Genomic DNA, 18,237 nt, shown 5'->3' with positions numbered 1-18,237 from the left:
AAGAAAGCCAGTCCTTTGCAGAAAAGGTAGATTTGGAAAGTGTCACGAAAAGCAAGGTTTTGCAAAGAGGTGCAGTATATATATGGGCTCGGTTTTGGTATAGTCTTGTTAAGCAAACAATGGTGTTTCTTTAGTTTTAAACATCTTCATTTCAAGCATTATTAAGGCTGGTTATTTTTCCTTTTTTTAACGCTACTTTAAAGGTAGAGAAATACCTGTGAAATCATAAGTCTTACAAATACAGTTTTTTCTTTGTTATTCATTCAATTCCTCAGTCTTTAAAGGTGGCTCAGTTTTATTCAGATTTTCTTACTATCTTTCATCAAGGCAGTTTTTCCTGTGATTTAGTTGCTGCTTGCAAAAACAAGACCAAAAAAGGCCCCCAACACCCTCCTAGAAAATAATGTCTTTATTAATCTATTAAATGTCCTCCTAGCATGCTACTTACGCATTACCAATAAGTTATTACCAATTATGCTTTACCAATAAGTTAACTTCTTATTTAAATTTTGTCTGCTTCTCTTCACCCACTCTTTGTTCCCCTCTCACTTTCATCTGTCGGTTTGTTTTCCTGTTGGTGTGATGACAGGAGCGGCACTTTGTGCCTCATCCACGCGAATTTCAGAATTGTGTATTGAACACGGTATTCTGTGGCTTCATGTGAACTTCAGTCACAAATGGCCAGTCCGTACAGCAGATAATATTGCATGATTAATCTTCGTACCTCTAGCTCAGGCAGAAATTTTTTCTCTATTTAGGATAGCATGTGATTTGAAACTTAAAAACCAGATTTGCTGCTTCAGTGTTAGTAATGTAAAATATGTTTGAGAATAGTGCTAACTCTAATTCAGGACTTCTCTTTTGAATGGGCAGGCCACACTGAACCTACTTCTGAACTCACCAGCACATCCGCAACAAGGACAGTTTCACAAACTGCAACTGCAGCATCCTGTAGACTGCAGGAGCTCTCTGAACAATTGGAAGGCAAATTTTATAAGAATTCCTGTGAGATGTTTTCCATTGGAGAGAACAAAGCACAAACAGCTGAGGATGTCCTTGATAATTCCAGCAAAACGATGTCAATTAAGGAAAGGTACTTAAATTTCACTTTTTTCTAAATGATCTCTATAAATACAGTTATTAGGCTGATGGTATAAAAAGAAGCTTTAAAGCTGTTTCTGAAAAAGCTAAGCAGTGATTATTAGGCTTTATTAGATGTCAAATGCTAACAGCAGAAACATGCAGCTAATCTGCCTGACATGCTTATAAAGCAGATGATGAATGAGAATTACTGTTCAAGAGAACGTGATACTCTGATTTTGAAAGAGCCACCTGAATAATCAATAAGTAGTTCAGAAAATGAAAGTTGTAAAAATATATGTTCTAGTTACACTTACACTGACAGTATACTTACCCAAGTTCTTCTTTCAATTACAACAGGTATAATGTGATTGGTTTTTTTAATAGCCCATTTGTTGTTGGTCTATGGGAGTCTCTTTTAAAAAAGCTGAATACGGGGAGTCAGGAATAGAGTCTGTGGTGTTTCCCTCTCTACTTCAGAAATGCATGGTTGCCATTTTGACTTCTGGAAACTTACTGTAGGGGTTTTAAAACGGTAATGAGTTGGATGGGTTTGTGGGAGTATTAAAAATATTTTTTTCCAACCCAAGATCATTCTGATCTGAAGCTAAATGTTAAGTGTTCCTCATTTGTGCGGACAGTAGGAGTTCACAGCTAGAGCTCCAACAGCGGCTTTAGTACTTGTAAAAGTTGTTCTAATTTAGTTAAAACTTTAAGAGTATAAACTCAGCCCCAAAGGATCTGGTAGCAGTCCACTGAGTGAAATTGCAATTGTTTGCTTCAGGTTGACAAATAGGCCTATTTTTACTCCATCTTTTTAGCAGTGAAAGCAGAACCAATAAATAAAAATAGCCACTTGATTAAACTTTCACTGTGTAAAAGTATTCCCTCTCTTGGTGAGGTGGGCCTGATATTAGGAACTCCTAACCATTTATTTTTTTAAATGTGATTCCAAAGCGTGCTTCTCAAATTAATGTATTTCTAGGATGTATGTGAGTCATCCTCATTTATAGACCATCCCCATTCCCTGTTATCCGCTTAACATAAATAGGGGATGCAGGGACAGCTACAACAGCTGTGCAGTCTTAGTCCCCCTTCTGAAGGATGTACTTACCTTTTTCAGTTTCCTGTTGTTGTTTTGTTTAAAGCAACCTTCATCCCTCCCGTCCCCCTTCTGTAAATATGTCAACTGTCAGGGCAGATAAGGTTTAAGACCAGGAACTTCTGGTTTATAGGTGGTAAATGACCTGCCTTCCCTGATCCTGGTGGGGAAAAAGAGGTTGGAGGGAAGGGAAGATCCAAGTATTAGCAGCTGTTTCAGTCCTAAATTAAATTCTTCAGTTGAGTTGATCTCTTGAGGAACTGATGGTAGAGACTGTCCGTCACACTCACAATCTGGAATCACTTTTGTTAGGCCTCCAAGACTGTCTAGTCAGTCCCACAGCTGACAAAAGAAAATACCTGCTGTCTTGTCAGGAATTTGTATATTCCACTTCCACAAACATCTGTATATGGCAGAGCTTGTATCAAAATGTTTTAGCCTTCCAAAATACCACAGTGGTCTGCTTCTTGGCCCAGAATTAAAAAACTACAACCGGTCATTTTCTTTTGCTTGGCTATAGCTGATGCCAAGTATTCGTAAACCTCAAAGAACGCTTCTGCTAAAGATTAACTATTACACTGGATTTTTTTTTTTTCCTTTTACATTCACTAACTTCATCTTCCCATCCAATGGATTTTTCTGGCTGTGTCAGACATTCTTTCACCTTATGGAAGAACAGCTTTTCCACAGATGTAATATTCTGCAGGATGCATGCATGCTGGTCTGGATGAAAGTGATTTTCCACAAAGACTTACTTCACTGAACTAATGCTATCCTTGTGGAGTAAGTGCATACCTGGCATTTTCAGAATTACCTAGCTAATATGGAAGAATGGAAATCATGATTTTTCAAGGAAGAAAAGACACGTATTCTCTCTTCTTCTGCAAACAAGCAGCTTGGAGGTGAGAGAGGGAGCAAAGGGTCATATTTTTGAGCAGTTTTGGCTGTGTTTTGTTTTAGGCTGCCAGGGCTGATCCACTGATGTGTTATATATGAGTGGTGGAAACACTTTTTTTTAATTGTCTTGCCTTCGGGAAGAGACTGTCTTGTAGGACTTCAAACGGAGCATCAGTTGTGTGTAACTACCTGTCTTTGTGCCTTTATGGAGACCAAAGTTGCTAGGAGGCCACCATATCAGCTTCACTTTAGAAATGATCTGCATGCCATGATCGCCATATAAAAAAAGCTACAGAAAACTAATTTCTGTGGGACCTCTTACCATCATTCATTCCTTATCAGGAAGAGCCCAGCTTAAACTTAATTTTCAACCTTCTTTGATGTATGGACACCAGAACAAGACTTTCTTATGTAGACAAGTCACTACTATAGTGAAATTTATGCATACCTTAACAGTCGGCTTCCTTTTTGTAGTTGCTTATCTCATACCGGCCTCTAGGATTTATGATTTAGCCGAAAAGAACTGGTCAAGTGCAGCCAATGGAGTACGTGTGAAAGTCAAGCCTGTGTCCAGTTTAGTCTGACTTAAGGGTAACACTAGCAGCCAAGGTACTCAAATGCTGCGACAGAAGATGTGTCATTTTTGACATTTTTTGCCAGAACTTTTGCCAAGGCTTTTCATACAATGCTCCTTATTTAGGCAAAACCATTGTTCAAATCTTCTTTCTATTTCTCTTCAGTATTAATCCAACATTTTGCCTTCAGCTGTGAAAGCTTTTGCTTTGAACCCATCCTGACACCTCTGGGATAACGATCATTCCATCGTGATGGCAGATACTCTATCTCAGTAGTAGGTGAAAGAAGGATGCAGAGCAAGCTGTCAAAGATGGGTAGATATATAAAAAAGTTTTTTCTTTCAAGAAAAGAGTAAAACTGATTTTTTCATGTTGGAAAAGGAACTTTTTGAGGCAAAAGCAGTATGAATAGAACTGTGAAAGTGAATAATGAATGATTATTCATTATTTATCGAAAGTGGAAAACTAGAGGTATGCAATGAAACTAGTAGTCAGCAGGCTTTAAACAAATCTAAGGGTTAGACCCAATAATTGCCTTATTTTTGCATACTTTCCAAAGAATCAACTGCTGTCTAATTTGAGTTAAGCTACTGAGCTGGTGGACTTGTTTGCAAGAATAGTAGTTCTTGCATCTTTATTCATACAAAAGGGTGCTCTCCAATTGTTGCTGAGTCAGGGCAGTCTGAGTTTATTGCTGTTTCCACCGTTCCATACAAATGCATGGCTTTAGGTTTTACACAGTAGTGAAGTTTTCAATGGCATACAGGGCAATCATGGGTTTTAAGTGGTGATTTCATTCCTCAAAACAGACAAACGTGTGTTCTCGCTCTGGGAACGAGTTGTTTCATTAATATAAAAGCGAAGAGTGGAGGGCTGGTATGAATCCATCCTTATTACACAGGAGAAAATAAACTCTCCAGAGACATAGAAACTGTCTTATAGATTTTCTCTTCCTGATCAACCAAGCTGTTTGGGGCAAAGGTCTAGGGCAAATTCCTTGCAGTAATGTCAGGTTAAAAAAAAAAAAAAATCCTGCTTGCTATGCTGAGCAGCTACAGACATTTTCAAAAACAAACCCATCTTAGGCCAAAGCTGACTGAAAGTCCTTCCAGCTTCAGTTGTCACAGATCGTTTCTAAGCAAAGCTGACCTGAGAGAACATAACTATTGAAGATAATTCAACTGCGTGGTGGCAATTCAGTCCCATCTTGGTCTCCTCCACAGTTTCACACATGCATGGATGCAATCCAGAAGATTAGTTCTGGGCAGTGAAATCTTGTATACCTTCTGGAAACAATGACCATGGCCTCAACTCCTTATTGTGAGTCCTTCTCACCCCTTCTCATCCCGTGCTGTGAGGTATGAAGCAAGCAGGCAATGTGAAGCCTGACAGTGCAGCCTGTCTGGGCAGGAAGAGAGGAAGTAACTGCTTTCTTGAATACTAACATTCTTACTGCCATTGTATTCTGTGGACTTACTGTTTTCTGCATTCTCAGTTTTTCTCAAATGACAACTTAGGACCAATTGGTCGTCCTTGAATAGGTCAGTAGCATGGTTGCAGCCCCTGGATTTTTGCAGGAAGCAGCTGCCTGAAACTTGGCTTCTGGCTAGACCTGTTCGGTCCTACCCTTTCCTTCTCAGAGTTTCAAGACAAGACTTACTGTGAGCATAACAGTAATCACATCTCTAAAAAGGAATCTCCATATCTTGTGGTCAAAATAAGTCGCCAACACTTTAACTACTGACCCTGTTCAAATATCGGTAGGGTTAAGGATTTTGTATAATCCTTACTGAAATGCCCTGGATTGAAGAAAGTTATGTAGTAAAACTTAATTCAACTAAAATAAAAATTACTTACTGGACCAATGGAACTGTTCGCACAAGTATTGCAGATCTACGTTTTTATGGATTACTAAGAATGATTTCTGAAAGCTAGAAAATTCATACAAATACTAATTTCTGAGGAAGGTAAACTGAAGATCATGCCTGTGTAGACCTCATATTCCTAATTGCCTTCCCCTGCCATCAGAATTAATCACCTGAGGGTTTGTATGGACAAATAGGTTCTAATTCTAGCAAAATAGATCTACATGCTGTCCCCACCAGAGCCTGTCAGTGTCCCGTTGTGCTATATTGAGAATTCTGCTCAAGATTAGGAAATAACACTTTTAAAAGATCCTACTTACCCAAGATTAATGGTAATCCACACTTTAAATATAAGACATCCTTTAAATGAGTTGAATCTTGCAGATAGATTTCACACCTGTAGTATAGTTAGCACCAAGAGCATTAGTACTACTGATTTGTATCGCAGCAATGCCTGAGCTAAGCAAGGAGATCCTAAGTGATCCCTGGGAGTCTGGTAGTAACCTCAGTCACTGGAGTTGCAGTGAAAGCAGTAACTGCAGAGGTGTCATTTGTTATGCCTGATGAGACCTAATTGGGGGGTGCCTGCTGAATAGACCGCTTTCTTCTTGGGTTTTAAAGATAATAATTTTTTAAATTTTTTTTATTGCATACAATAAAGATGAAAGGTAGGATTCATCTTATCAACTTTGGACATGCATAAGCACCCATAGCTGATCTAGTCACTCTCTGTGCCTCATCGACAGAAGGGAGGGGAAAAAAGCAGTGATTAACCTAACCTATTTATATGTCTACTTTCGGATGATCTGCATTGCACCTTGGTCTCCCCTGACTGTGTTGGCAATTTCCACTGACTGTACAAATTAACTGGTGCGCCTGTCTCAGATCTAGATGTCTGTGTTTTGACAGATGATTCCCATTCAACATGTTCAGTAAAGGCTTGGTGTTCATTTGTGAGCTTTGTATATGTGTATGAAATGTAAATAACTATAGTTAATGTTAGAAAACTTAATTTCAGATTCTCTTGAATGCAGCATTAGTGAAACAATAAGGGTAGCTTTTGAGGATAACGGGAAGTAAAGTGTTTAACGCTACCTGTTGGCACGGTTTTTCTTCTAGGTTGGCATTGCTGAAGAAGAGTGGTGAAGAAGATTGGAAGAGCAGGCTCGGCAAAAAGCAGGAGTATGCAAAAGTGGCTGTCAGTGATCGTAGCGCGCAGATGCAAGAAGTTGAGCAGCTGTTGAAGAAGGTAACTATCCTTGTTTGGAAAAAACATCTTGCTTGAAATGCTTCAGCTTTTTGAAGATGCATCCAACTAGACAGGCATGCCTAATATCAGCTGCTAGCTCCTGCTGTTCCTCTTGTTGTCAGGCTTGTTTAAAAAATTATTCTCCCAACATGAGAGCTCTTTAAACAAGAATGTGTGCACTGTCTTGGGACATGTAAGCTTAAGGTGTCTTTACAGTGTCTTTTAAGCATTTTTCCCCCCAGTGAAATTGCCTTAAGACTTTAAGTTCAGGTGTTTTCTTTAGTATGGGTGACCTTGTAAAAATTTCAGAGTCCTAAAACTGTGTTGTCTCTGTGCATATGGTTTTTTTTGAGCAGTAATTTTGAATACTGGAAACACTGAGGAAATGCAGGTACCAGGGCATTCATGAGCCATTTGTCTTGTGGTTATCTTGCATGATCTTTGGTGTTTGTGGATAGCCACAGCCATCTGGACAAGGATTTTATCTGTCTTGGCAGTGTTAGTGAATAGAGGGGAGATGGGTACAAAGGTGTAGAGGAAAGGCACACTCTGGCTATGTCTATACATGAGTAAGTTACGTGGCTCAGCAGGAGTCAGTCTGTAAAGCACAGCTATTACTGATGAGGACCTGCTGTCCATGCCATACTTGCTTGTTTTACTTCAAGCTAAATTTAGTCTGCTCCTGTGGCTCGACTGCACGTTAGCAGCTGTGGTCTTAATGGGAATCCAGGAGTGCGCTTCAGGGCTTAGTTTCATCCAGAAGTCTGTGCATTCTGCCATGTGAACCAAAGCACAGAGAGCAAGGATGACTGGGAGATTTGCTTCAAAATGGACTGCTAGTTCAAACTACAGGACTAATGTAGACTTGCTTCTCTTCTGAGGCTAGTATTTTGAAAATTAAAGTGTCAGATAAAATAGGCTGTTTCAAAAACCTGTAATTTTTGAAGGAGTATTTTCACAGAGGACAAGTGAAGATAAAATTAGTGTTATAAATGTTAATAGTGGGGACGGTAATCTTTGGATCAAATCATTTAGTTATGAAAATGCTGCTTCTATTAAATAGTTTAGGCAAACAATAATGAAAAGTTTTCTCTTACATCAGTATATTACAAGTAAGGAGTTGTTACACAGTCTGTTATTGACGATAATCTGTGCCTGAACACGTGACACAATGGTTGCATGCTAACTGGACAGAAAGCTGATTTTTGTAGTTTGGGTTATGGGTTTTGTTTTGGTTTTGCCATGTGGACTTGCTGAAAAATCCAGTTGTTGGTTTGAAAGATGTCCTAAAGCAAAAATAGTTTCAGCAAGGAAAGCAAAATTGTGGTCACATTTTTAACAGGCTAGTCTCCAAAATGACAACTGTTGAGATCAGATAACAAATGTACTGCAGCTAAAGACAATGGGCTTGAGAAAAACCTTTAAGCAGCTGCCAAGATTTAGGCAGAGACAAAACCTTTGTTCTCCCTTCTAACTCCCCTGCGCCCATATCCTCCCTGCTGGTTTACCATGTGCAGCAACTTCACTCAGCATAGCACAAGTTAGGCTTTTAAAGCAAGTAAGCGAGCATGACGTGCTTGAAGGGTACAAGCTTTGATGTGACAATGCTAACAGTGGGAGTTTTGTGACACTGGGTCACCCACTCTGTTGGTTCACGTTAGCTCTTGGCTATTTAGAGCCTAAATCAAAGGATTTGCATGAGTGCCCGTGGGTGAAGTCTTGGATGTATAAGAAAAAAATGTTAGTCTTATTAGATACACAACCCCCTGAACTGCATGGATATTTGTGACGCTGATTCATTACGTGATAAGTGATAAATAACGTAAAGCTTCAATAAATTGACCACACTGGTTACAACACATCATGTCAGCTGCCCTTAAACCTGGAAATACTATTATTGATAAGTAATCAATGTGATGGCTATTACCCTTTGAGAACCATGAAGCAGTGCGCCACTGAAGTCTCTATTTGTAGAAGAGCTTTGGGACTCCAATGTACTTAAGAATCTTTTGGCTGTTAGATTGCAATAAAAATGCAGGAATTGTATTGATTACTGTGTTTTGAGTTAGTTAAAATACAATTTCCACACATGGCAGTCATGCATCAACAGCAAAGGTGTGTAAACTTCTGTCATGCCCTGCTGGTTCAAAATAATGCCTGAAGTTTTTAGTTGCAATATGTCACTCCTGTTAATGTAGTCAAACACCTTTTTAGGTTTGGTTTTTAGGTTTGGGGTTTTTTTTGGGGGGTGTGTGTGTGTATTTTAAAAGGTTATCTAATTCTTTTGGAGTTTAAATTATTGAAGCATAGCTATATAAAATAGAAGTTACTAGAGTACATTTAGATTTCTTATAAACAACAAAAGTTGAAGACTTACACTCTTAATAAAACAGTTACATTAAGTAGTGCTGTTCAGTCACTTTTAGTCAAAATGCTTCTGCCCAGTTGTCTGCATGGCAACATGTTTCTCCAAATGTTTTATAGTCATTTATATGTAGGCTAAACTGTAGGAAAACCATAAAATTCGTGGAAAAGCTGACAGAGCAACCTCAAATGGGGAAAAAGGGGAATAAAGAATTAACTCAAGGAGATGCAGATGAGGGCGGGGAGTTGAGATTTACTTGGAGGTCTAGCATCTGTTTGGATGATTGCTGCACATAGGAGGACAATTTGTTGGAAGCTGTGAGACTTCTTAGATTATTTATATGTATGGTAAAACATACTTGAACAATTCAAAAAATAACTCTAACATCAGGGGAACAATCGTACACTGAGGAATGCCATACTGGAAAAAAGATCCCTTTTATTTGGAAAAAATATTTTTTATTTAGTATGTTTGTATTCATCATCTTATGTTGGATGGAAGACTTCCAGTTTCTTGTTTTTTTCATGGTTAGAAAAGTTAACTTTAAAATATTTCCTTAGTATCAAAATAGCAAGATTTACTGGCATGAAGATTCCTATTTTATAGTCAGCATTTTTAACAGAGTCCCTGATTAATGTGATTACCAGCTGTGTTGCAGTCACATTAAAGCAGTGAATGACATTTGAAATGCACTTAATTCTTAACAGAAGTTCAGACTGCAGCTCAGCACTGGTGTTAAAGGCTAGGGCTGGGCAGTCAATTCAAAATTACTCAGAGATGAAGTATGTAAAAATTTTAAAGGGGGTGAGCCCTTAAAAAGTGACTTTTATGCAAAATATTAGTCTCTTGCTGCAGTAATAGTTTTACCCATTTCATATCTGGCATCCACCAAGTGCTCGTATCCCGTTCTAATCAAAGCTGAAACTCTAATGATGAGGCTTCATTATGAGCCACTCTAATGACCTGTCTTTACCTATATTCTGTGCAGTGTTCCACATTTCTTCCTTTCTATAGGTTAAAGCAAGAATTATAGATGATAATGCCATGTCTAATCAGCTTTGGGTAAGCCCAGCACTGAGGCAGGGGTTATTTGTAGGCTTTGTTTAGAATGGTGAACTCACCTTCGCTGAGTGCTGTGAGCTTAGCAATTCCCTCCAGATGGCTTTTTGAATATCCCAGTTTTAGTAAGCATTCTTTCCTTTCATCCAGAAAATAGGTGGCTTGTTATTTAGCAGGGTCTGATTAAACTTGCAGCGGAATTATTCACGTTGTGGTTGACATGGTTCATCTATTTAATGGTGCATGAAAACAGAGACATAAAAATTATCAGCATATGAAAACTGTATCTTCTGGCTGTGCTGTTTTTGTTCTGCATTGAGTTGTAGTGATGTTGTTACTAACTTAATTCCTGCATGGAATGGTTTTGGTAAACATGCTGTTGTATTATGACAACATTTTTGATCTCTGTCTTTCCAATAGGGAAAACATTTGTAGAAGATTAAAAGATTCAGATTTACTTCATTTCAAGAAATTAGGGGAAGATGAGTGATTTCCCCCCCATTTCCGATAGTCCAGTTCTTTTCTAATTCCTTTGCTTTGCTTCTGTCCTTGTCATAGGAACCTGTATATGCTTCTACTTACTCTCCCGTTATACCCGCTCTCCATAAATTTCATCCTTTTCTACCTATTAATCAGGTGAGCAAAAGTGTGCACAATTTAAATGCTCAAGAATTTCAAGTAAGCACATTTTGACAGGTTTTTTTACATAGAAAATTAATAATCCTCTTAACTGATTAACCAGCTTAGTAAATGCTGCTTTAAAGAAATATAGTGTTATGCCACTATGCTGTGTACTCTTCTTCAGTATACATTCTGCCAGTCTTTCTCTTATGGTTGCTTTTCTAAAAATACTGTATCTGTTAGACTATATAGGTGAGAAAGTAAATGAAGGAGGCATTGTTGCGTTTATTATAATACTGAAAACTCACAAGTTGTTAAAAAGGGTATGTAAAAGGAGCAATATGTAACTGCACAGCATTTCTTTTATTCTAAAATGCTGTGTACCCTGACTTCTCTGTAAATAATGCGCATATACAATGTAAGACATAAAATCATCTAATTTATTGACTGTAAAAAAACCAAGCTCCTTTTGTTCAGAGGTGACTTTCCTGTAGTGCTTTTCCCTGGTCCCTGTCTAAAGGGTTTTTGCCTTGGCACATCCTGCTTCTATTCTCTGACTGTCCCATCTTCCCGCTCTCTCTCTCTTTCTTCCTTTAAGGTCTGTAGTACTAGTTTGAAAGAATCGAGCTCTCTGATTTCTGATGAACGTCATCCTTGGAGATGGAAGGTGAAATGCTGTACAAACTTACTATTTAATTATTGGAGGGAGGAGTAAGACAGAAAAATATATTCAGATCTAAGATGCAGATTCCCAAGGCAACTCGTGGCAACAGAGTTAACTTAGCGTTTGCTTGGGAATAGAGTTCTGCGGCTGTTCCAGTCAATGTTAGAGAAGCTTCATGTAAAGTGTTCTTCAAAATCACGTCCATACCTCTGCAATTCCATCATAAATAATTTGAAAATCTTACTTATGAAGAATTAATAGATAATGAGCAATATAAACTTTCTTCAGCTAGAGCTACATAGCAAAGTTGTCTTTGTGCAGAAGTAGAATCCTGGATCTTAATCTGAGCAAACAGTACCTGTTTCAAATGATCAGAGGTAGAAGAAGCAAAGGCAGGAGTGGACAAAGAAACAAGTTGAAGAAAAACATGAGGAAACAAGGACAGTTCACTGGAAGGTCTCAATAGATCTATGCAAGTCTAATTCTGCTTTATTACACCGCCTTGTCCCTTGCCTCCCTGCTCAGATCCGTGGTTGTAGTACTACAAGAAATCCATTGGGTTCTTTATTCCCCACAAAATACAGTGCATGTGGGGAGCATTCTGGCCAACATGCGCAATGGCAGTGAATCCGAGGGGCAGATATTCACTGCTAGAACAGAGGATGATGACTATGGTAGGGGCTACTGGAACTACGATAAATATCTGATATTTACCATTTCCACGTTCACTTTCATAGCTGTTATTGAGGATGATCTTTTACTCTGATTTTTTTTAAATTAAAAAATAAATTTGGGGCTAGTAATTAAAATCTGTTAGTGTTAGCTGTTCTCCGTAAGGTCTGGTTTTAATATGGCTTTATTACTATTTACTTAGATAACCTATTCATTTTGTTGTAACAGAGTTCACCAGCTCTATGTAACTAGAAGGTAAATACATGGTCTAAATTAATAACATAATATCCCTCCAGTAGTGAGAGGAGGTCCTTCAGTGGGCTGTTCATCCCATCTATCTAAAAAGGGGAACACCCAAAAAGTGTTCAGCTTTCTATTGACGATGGTGAGCTGCATCCTGCCCTCTTGGGAAGCTGCTTCCTTCTAGGATAGTATCGAGGTGCATACAGATTTGTTTGGGGTTTTGTTCTGGCACAATTAATTGTTTGTTGTTTGCACCAAACACAATTTGAGTATGTTCTACTTTGCTCAAACCACTTTTGAACAGGAAGCCATGCATTTGCATTTGAGTTTTCTCGTTATAACAAGGCCCATTTAAAGTTGTAGAGGAAAACAATGCAGAAACTTCTCCATACTTGTTCAGATGTTGGATTCTTCTCATGCTTTTTTTTTGTCTGAGGAGCCTAAACTAGAGAAGTTACTTGTATTAAAAAGCAAATAGGTATTTTTTGGATTCTTCTTTTATGTAATTTGTAGCATTGGTTTTAAATGGATCCTCTTTTTGAAAAATACATTTATTTTTTTTTTATGTTCGTTCTTGGTTTGGCCTCCCCCAGGTAGGGGCAGTCTAGATCTTCAACATAAAAAAACAATTAATTCACTTATTTCTTGCATTAAAAAGCAAAATGAAACCCCAAACAACAAACCAGTATGCTATCAGACTACTCCCAGTTGTGTTCTTGTGACCAAGACACTGCTTGGACTGGAAGACTGTAGGGTACAAAATGGAGCATTGCCTAGATGCGGGCCCTTCCTTAGCATGAACTGCAAAAGTAGTGGAGTCCCTGTGCATACCGTCAAGAAATGTGTTGCAGTGCTGGAAAAGACCAGTATCATCATCCACCCTATCCAAGCGGTGGGAGAAAAGTAAGCCCTGTTTCTAACTGTTCTTGCATCGAGTCTATAACTCCTTCTCAGACTTAAAACAGATCTTTTAGAAAAATACGCTCTTTATTCTAAACTGTCAACATACAGAAAATTCACTGCACTATTGAGCAATTTTTCATGTGTAATTATTCTCACTGGGTAAAATTTAACTCTTAACCCTCTCTTCAGGAAAAATACTCATCTGATTTAATCTGAGGTAGATTTTTTTCAAATCTCTAAAAGAAATATATTAGTCTTTTCCTGAAACATTTCAAAATTGTCAGCATCCGGTATAGAAGTGTAGAGGCTGGAAATGGATGAGCTATTGCAGTACAGATTATCTGTTCAGAAGGGAATTTTTCTCATCTTTTTCTGTCTTCCTAATTGTCTGGGTTTTGCTTGTTTCCCTTTTCTAATAACATTTCTCTTCAAAGCCTTTGTTTACCAGATTTTTCTAATAACCTTTTTTTACCCATCTATGTGATTATTTCTTCTTTATCTTCATCACTCTTCGGTATGTTGGTGTCATCCCAAGGGTCTTCTCAGCAGAACTGTATCTTTTTTCCATGTGCATGAAAACATTGTGATCAAAGTTGGGATGAAGCAGATCATTGCATGGCTCTCTTCTGTTTAGAAATAATTTTTCAGTCAGTTAACTAGTTTGCAGTCTGTAAGCTGCACTGATATTTTTATATTGCTCAAAAACCCCTCAGAATGTCATCCGTGATTAAGTCAAATATATTAAAGAAATCAGAGGTAACTATGTTAACATATTTAATCATACTTAATCTCATCAAACTTACCATTTTGATTAAACCTGTTTTCCATAATGCCATGTGGAATGGCATTAATTACGCGCCTGTGCTTTCATTCTTCGTTGATTGTCTTACAGCAGTCTTCCCATGAGCATCTGTTACAACACACAGCTTGTGTGACCTGTTTCTATATGCTTTAGTTTTACTTCTAAATATTGTCCCCATCTGAGCTTTTATCAGTCCTATACATTTTCCCATTTTCAAAGGTGGCTTTTTTAATGCACTGCTTGTGTTTCGAGCATCTCCCATTCCAGTTATTTAGAATCATAGAATGATTTAAGTTGGAAGGGACCTTAAAGATCATCTAGTTCCACCCTCCCCTGCCATGGGCAGGGACACCTCCCACTAGACCAGGCTGCTCAAAGCCCCATCCAGCCTGGCCTTGAACACTTCCAGGGATGGGGTAGCCACAACTTTCCTGGGCAACCTGTTCCGGTGTCTAACCACCTTGACAGTAAAAAATTTCTTCCTAATATCTAACATAAATCTCCCCCTTTCAGTTTAAAATTGTTACCCCTTGTCCTATCACTCCACTCCCTGATCAAGAGTCCCTCCCCATCTCTCCTGTAGGCCCCCTTTAGGTACTGGAAGGCTGCTATAAGGTCGCCTTGGAGCCTTCTCTTCTCCAGGCTGAACAACCCCAACCCTCTCAGCCTGTCCTCATAGCTGAGGTGCTCCAGGCCTCGGATCATCTTCATGGCCCTCCTCTGGACCCGCTCCAACAGGTCCATGTCCTTCTTGTGCTGAGGGCTCCAGAGCTGGATGCAGTACTCCAGGTGGGGTCTCTCCAGAATGGAGTAGAGGGGCAGAATCACCTCCCTCGCTGTCCTGGCCACGCTTCTTTTGATGCAGCCCAGGATGCGTTTCGCTTTCTGGGCTGCAAGCGCATATTGCCAGATTATGAGCTTCTCATCAACCAACTCTCCCAAGTCCTTCTCCTCAAGGCTACTCTCAGTGCATTTCTTCTGATCCGTTTTCTGGTTCGCTTCATTTGGGGAGTTTATCATTTATGTGAAACAAGAGATATCAATGAACACATAGATGTATTTTTCATGATAAATTAGGATATTTCATTGAATGTAACCACCTTTGTTGTTGAATGGAATTAGAGCTGTTGTTTTCCTTATCTTTTTTTTTTATTCTTGATACACTAATTCTTTTTTTGTCTTTTTACTGGGGTCTTGAGCTCCCCTTATCAAAATGTCACAGTTACAAATTTGAGATTTATTCTTCTTTCGTATGTTCATTTTTTTTTTCACTTGGAAATAAATTTGCATTTAAAAGCTAGTCGAGTTTTACCTTTCTTGCCATATTTTCTCCCAGACAGAATGTGCTTTGACCAACTCATTGCCCCATAAATGCTGCTATTTGGCAATTGCAAAAGCTTTCTAAACTGTTCCCAATTACCAGGTGTGTTTTTTATGAAATTTCTTTTGACAATTGCATTGACTTGTGTTAGATTTCCAGCTATAGAAAATTATTCTTTCTTTTAATCATCACATATACTTTTGTTTTTCACCAGGACTGTTACAGCAAATTAAATGGGTTAGGGATTGCTTGGTGTCTATTCAGTTTATCGTTTTTCTTAGCTTATTTGGTCATTAATGAAGGTCATTAATGAAGGTGGGAGTCTTCACACGTTAGGAAGAGATCTAACATGGAATTGCTCTGAGTTTTGTAACATACACATCCAGTCTGATTTTTTTAATTTTTTTTACGAACTGTAAAGATGTTTTGTCCAATGGAACAGCTTGAAATCTTCCATTAAAAAAAAAAAAGTGTTTGTTTCTGCTGTTAGACATTTACTCTCTTTTGTCCTTTGACGCAGCTCCAGAATTACTCATGATCTTTCTTACAATTTACATACATAGTGATTAACACACACACTTTCCAGGTCTGTGTCTTCAGAATTTCCAGTAGTTCTGCAGACTCTGAAGCTTCAGGTATTTGCTGTAGACAAAATTCAAAATTAAGCCCCCTGTCATTTAAAAAAAAACCAAAAACCCAACAAACATATGAAAGAATCCATATGACTCTACTTCCTGCCTCTACCTCACTTCTCCTTATATTGGAAGGGAAGTCAGCATCCTCACTAAGTTAAAAGTATTTGGTTTGTATATGAAATGTCACTGGTGGTTTCATCAGGTATTTATTAATTTCCTGCCCAGATCTGCTTTAGTATGTTGCTGTGGTGGTTTTTTTTTCCTATCAGCTGGTCATCCCAGAGGTGGCTGTGCTGACATTGGAATGAGCAGAGGTTGGGGGAAGCGAACAGAAATTACTTCCAGTGTTTTTCCTTAAATCATTCCGAGGCTTTTACAGATGAGGAAGCTATATTCAATTGAATATCATGTCTTGTTGTTTCTATTGAATATTTTGGAGTTCTAGGGAAAAAGCAGAGGTTTTTATCTTGATTGCAATCATTGTATCTGGCTACCCAGCTATCTTTCTTAATAAAGAAGGCTGCAGAGATACGTGGAATTATAGGGCAGGAGTGGAGGGTTCTCATGTCCTAGTCCATGTTCAAGCCACTTCTTGGCTTGCCTTTACTCTTCTGGCTGATGGATACTGCTCCTAATAAATGCTGAAAGCTACAAAATCTGTATTTCAGTGTGTTCCCTGTGGTCACAGTAGTTTTTATATAAAGTTCAGTGATTTATTTAGTCTGTTTGATTTTAAGAAAATAATAAATAAGAATATCTGGGTTTATATCTCTTCCTTGTATCTTGAAAGGGGAAGAGTGTTTACTTTATGTTCATAAGCCATATGTTCATAAGCCTTCATAAGCCATACTTTTTCATTTCCCCTTTGTGTGCTTTTTCAATTCCAGCAGCTAGGTTGTGAAGAAAAATGCCAAATAGCACACAACTTGGAACTAATTCTAGGGTTGACAGTCCCATACGCTAAAAATACTTTCATGCTCAATTTCTATGCAGTATAATCCCTGAAATGTTGCCACTTTTTTTAAGATAAGTGCATTGAAGCAATATTTCTTTGGCCTGACCTACTACAGGCATACAGTATGTAAATTCAGTTTCTTTCCCATTTAATGTACCGTCATCAATCCTTTGTGTTAGGAGGGCACTAAGATAGTAAGTGCTCCTAGCTGCTTCTGATCACTCAAGCTGTTGGCTGCTACCCTCTAAAGCAACTGAGGAAAGCTGAAAGTGACCTAAAAAAAAATTAAAAAAAAAAAAAAAAGGCTGGTGGGGGAGAGAAAGAGGATGACAGGCATTGGAAAAAAAAAATCAGTAGAGCAAGATGACCTAGGAGCTAAAGTAAGCAGCCTCTGGAGACATAAAGCTGCTTATCCTGCCTGGAGAATTGAGTTAGTGTAAGAGACTGATTCAGAAATCACCAACTGAAGTTATACTTCTTCATTACTTCATTGTTATTCCCTGTGCCACCTGCAGATCTGTGCACTTGAAAACATCTGCTGAAAGTCAGTTTAGTGATCTCACTAGTGTAGCAAGCCATGCTTCAAAAGAACAAGGTCTGGAAAATTATATCGTACGCAGAGTAAATGGTTTGTTTTGCTTAGAGGGATGCTCTTTGCCTTGGCTGGTAGTTTCAAGAAAAGTTCAAAGAGCATAGATCAAATTCTTATCTTCACAGTATAATGGGTCAGCAAGACAATGAAGCTTCTCAGGGTCGGGGTCACTAAGGTGTGTCTGTGACTTTACTTCAGTAGCTTGTTCTCCTGTTCTCTTCCATCTGCAGCTGGCAGTTGAAATGTTCAGCCAGTCTTTTGCTGTATCCCGGTCAGTTTATCTATTTTTAAACATCTCTCTCTCTTCCCCCCAAAAAGCAGAGAGTGGCAGATAACCAGGAGAGTCAGATGACCATTGAAGAAAGGAAACACCTGATTACAGCTCGGGAAGAAGCCTGGAAGTCCAAGGGTAAAGGAGCAGCCAATGACTCCACACAGTTCACTGTAGCTGGCCGAATGGTAAAGAAAGGTCAGTGATGAAATGATCCCAATATAAATAAGCCACTGCTTATCTGTCTAGTCAAAATAAAGTCAAGCTAAAGCTATGCAGAAGTGGTATCCATGTTTAGCAAGAGAGGACTGTTTATTTTCAACTGAATATCATGTCACGAGGCTGTTCGCTCTAGCTACTTGTGGC

General features: G+C 38.6%; 1 protein-coding gene across 45 annotated transcripts in view; it reads left to right on the top strand.

Annotated features, from left to right (window-relative positions):
• SVIL (supervillin) overlaps positions 1–18,237 on the top strand; it is a 141,632-nt gene that overhangs the window by 100,839 nt on the left and 22,556 nt on the right. For 29 of the 45 annotated variants that reach the window (XM_074574349.1, XM_074574364.1, XM_074574363.1 and 26 more), the window contains 5 exons: positions 874–1,093; positions 6,639–6,768; positions 10,751–10,828; positions 11,412–11,480; positions 17,919–18,069. In XM_074574349.1, the coding sequence (XP_074430450.1) occupies positions 874–1,093; positions 6,639–6,768; positions 10,751–10,828; positions 11,412–11,480; positions 17,919–18,069 (648 nt within the window). The remainder of the gene's footprint in view (positions 1–873; positions 1,094–6,638; positions 6,769–10,750; positions 10,829–11,411; positions 11,481–17,918; positions 18,070–18,237) is intronic. The other 16 variants (XM_074574354.1, XM_074574368.1, XM_074574367.1 and 13 more) reach the window with 5 other exon arrangements.

The sequence above is a fragment of the Larus michahellis genome, chromosome 2 (genome assembly GCF_964199755.1).
Source record: "Larus michahellis chromosome 2, bLarMic1.1, whole genome shotgun sequence".
NCBI lineage: Eukaryota > Metazoa > Chordata > Aves > Charadriiformes > Laridae > Larus > Larus michahellis.
Note: the sequence above shows the minus strand (reverse complement) of the source record. Positions and strands in the feature narration are given on the sequence as shown.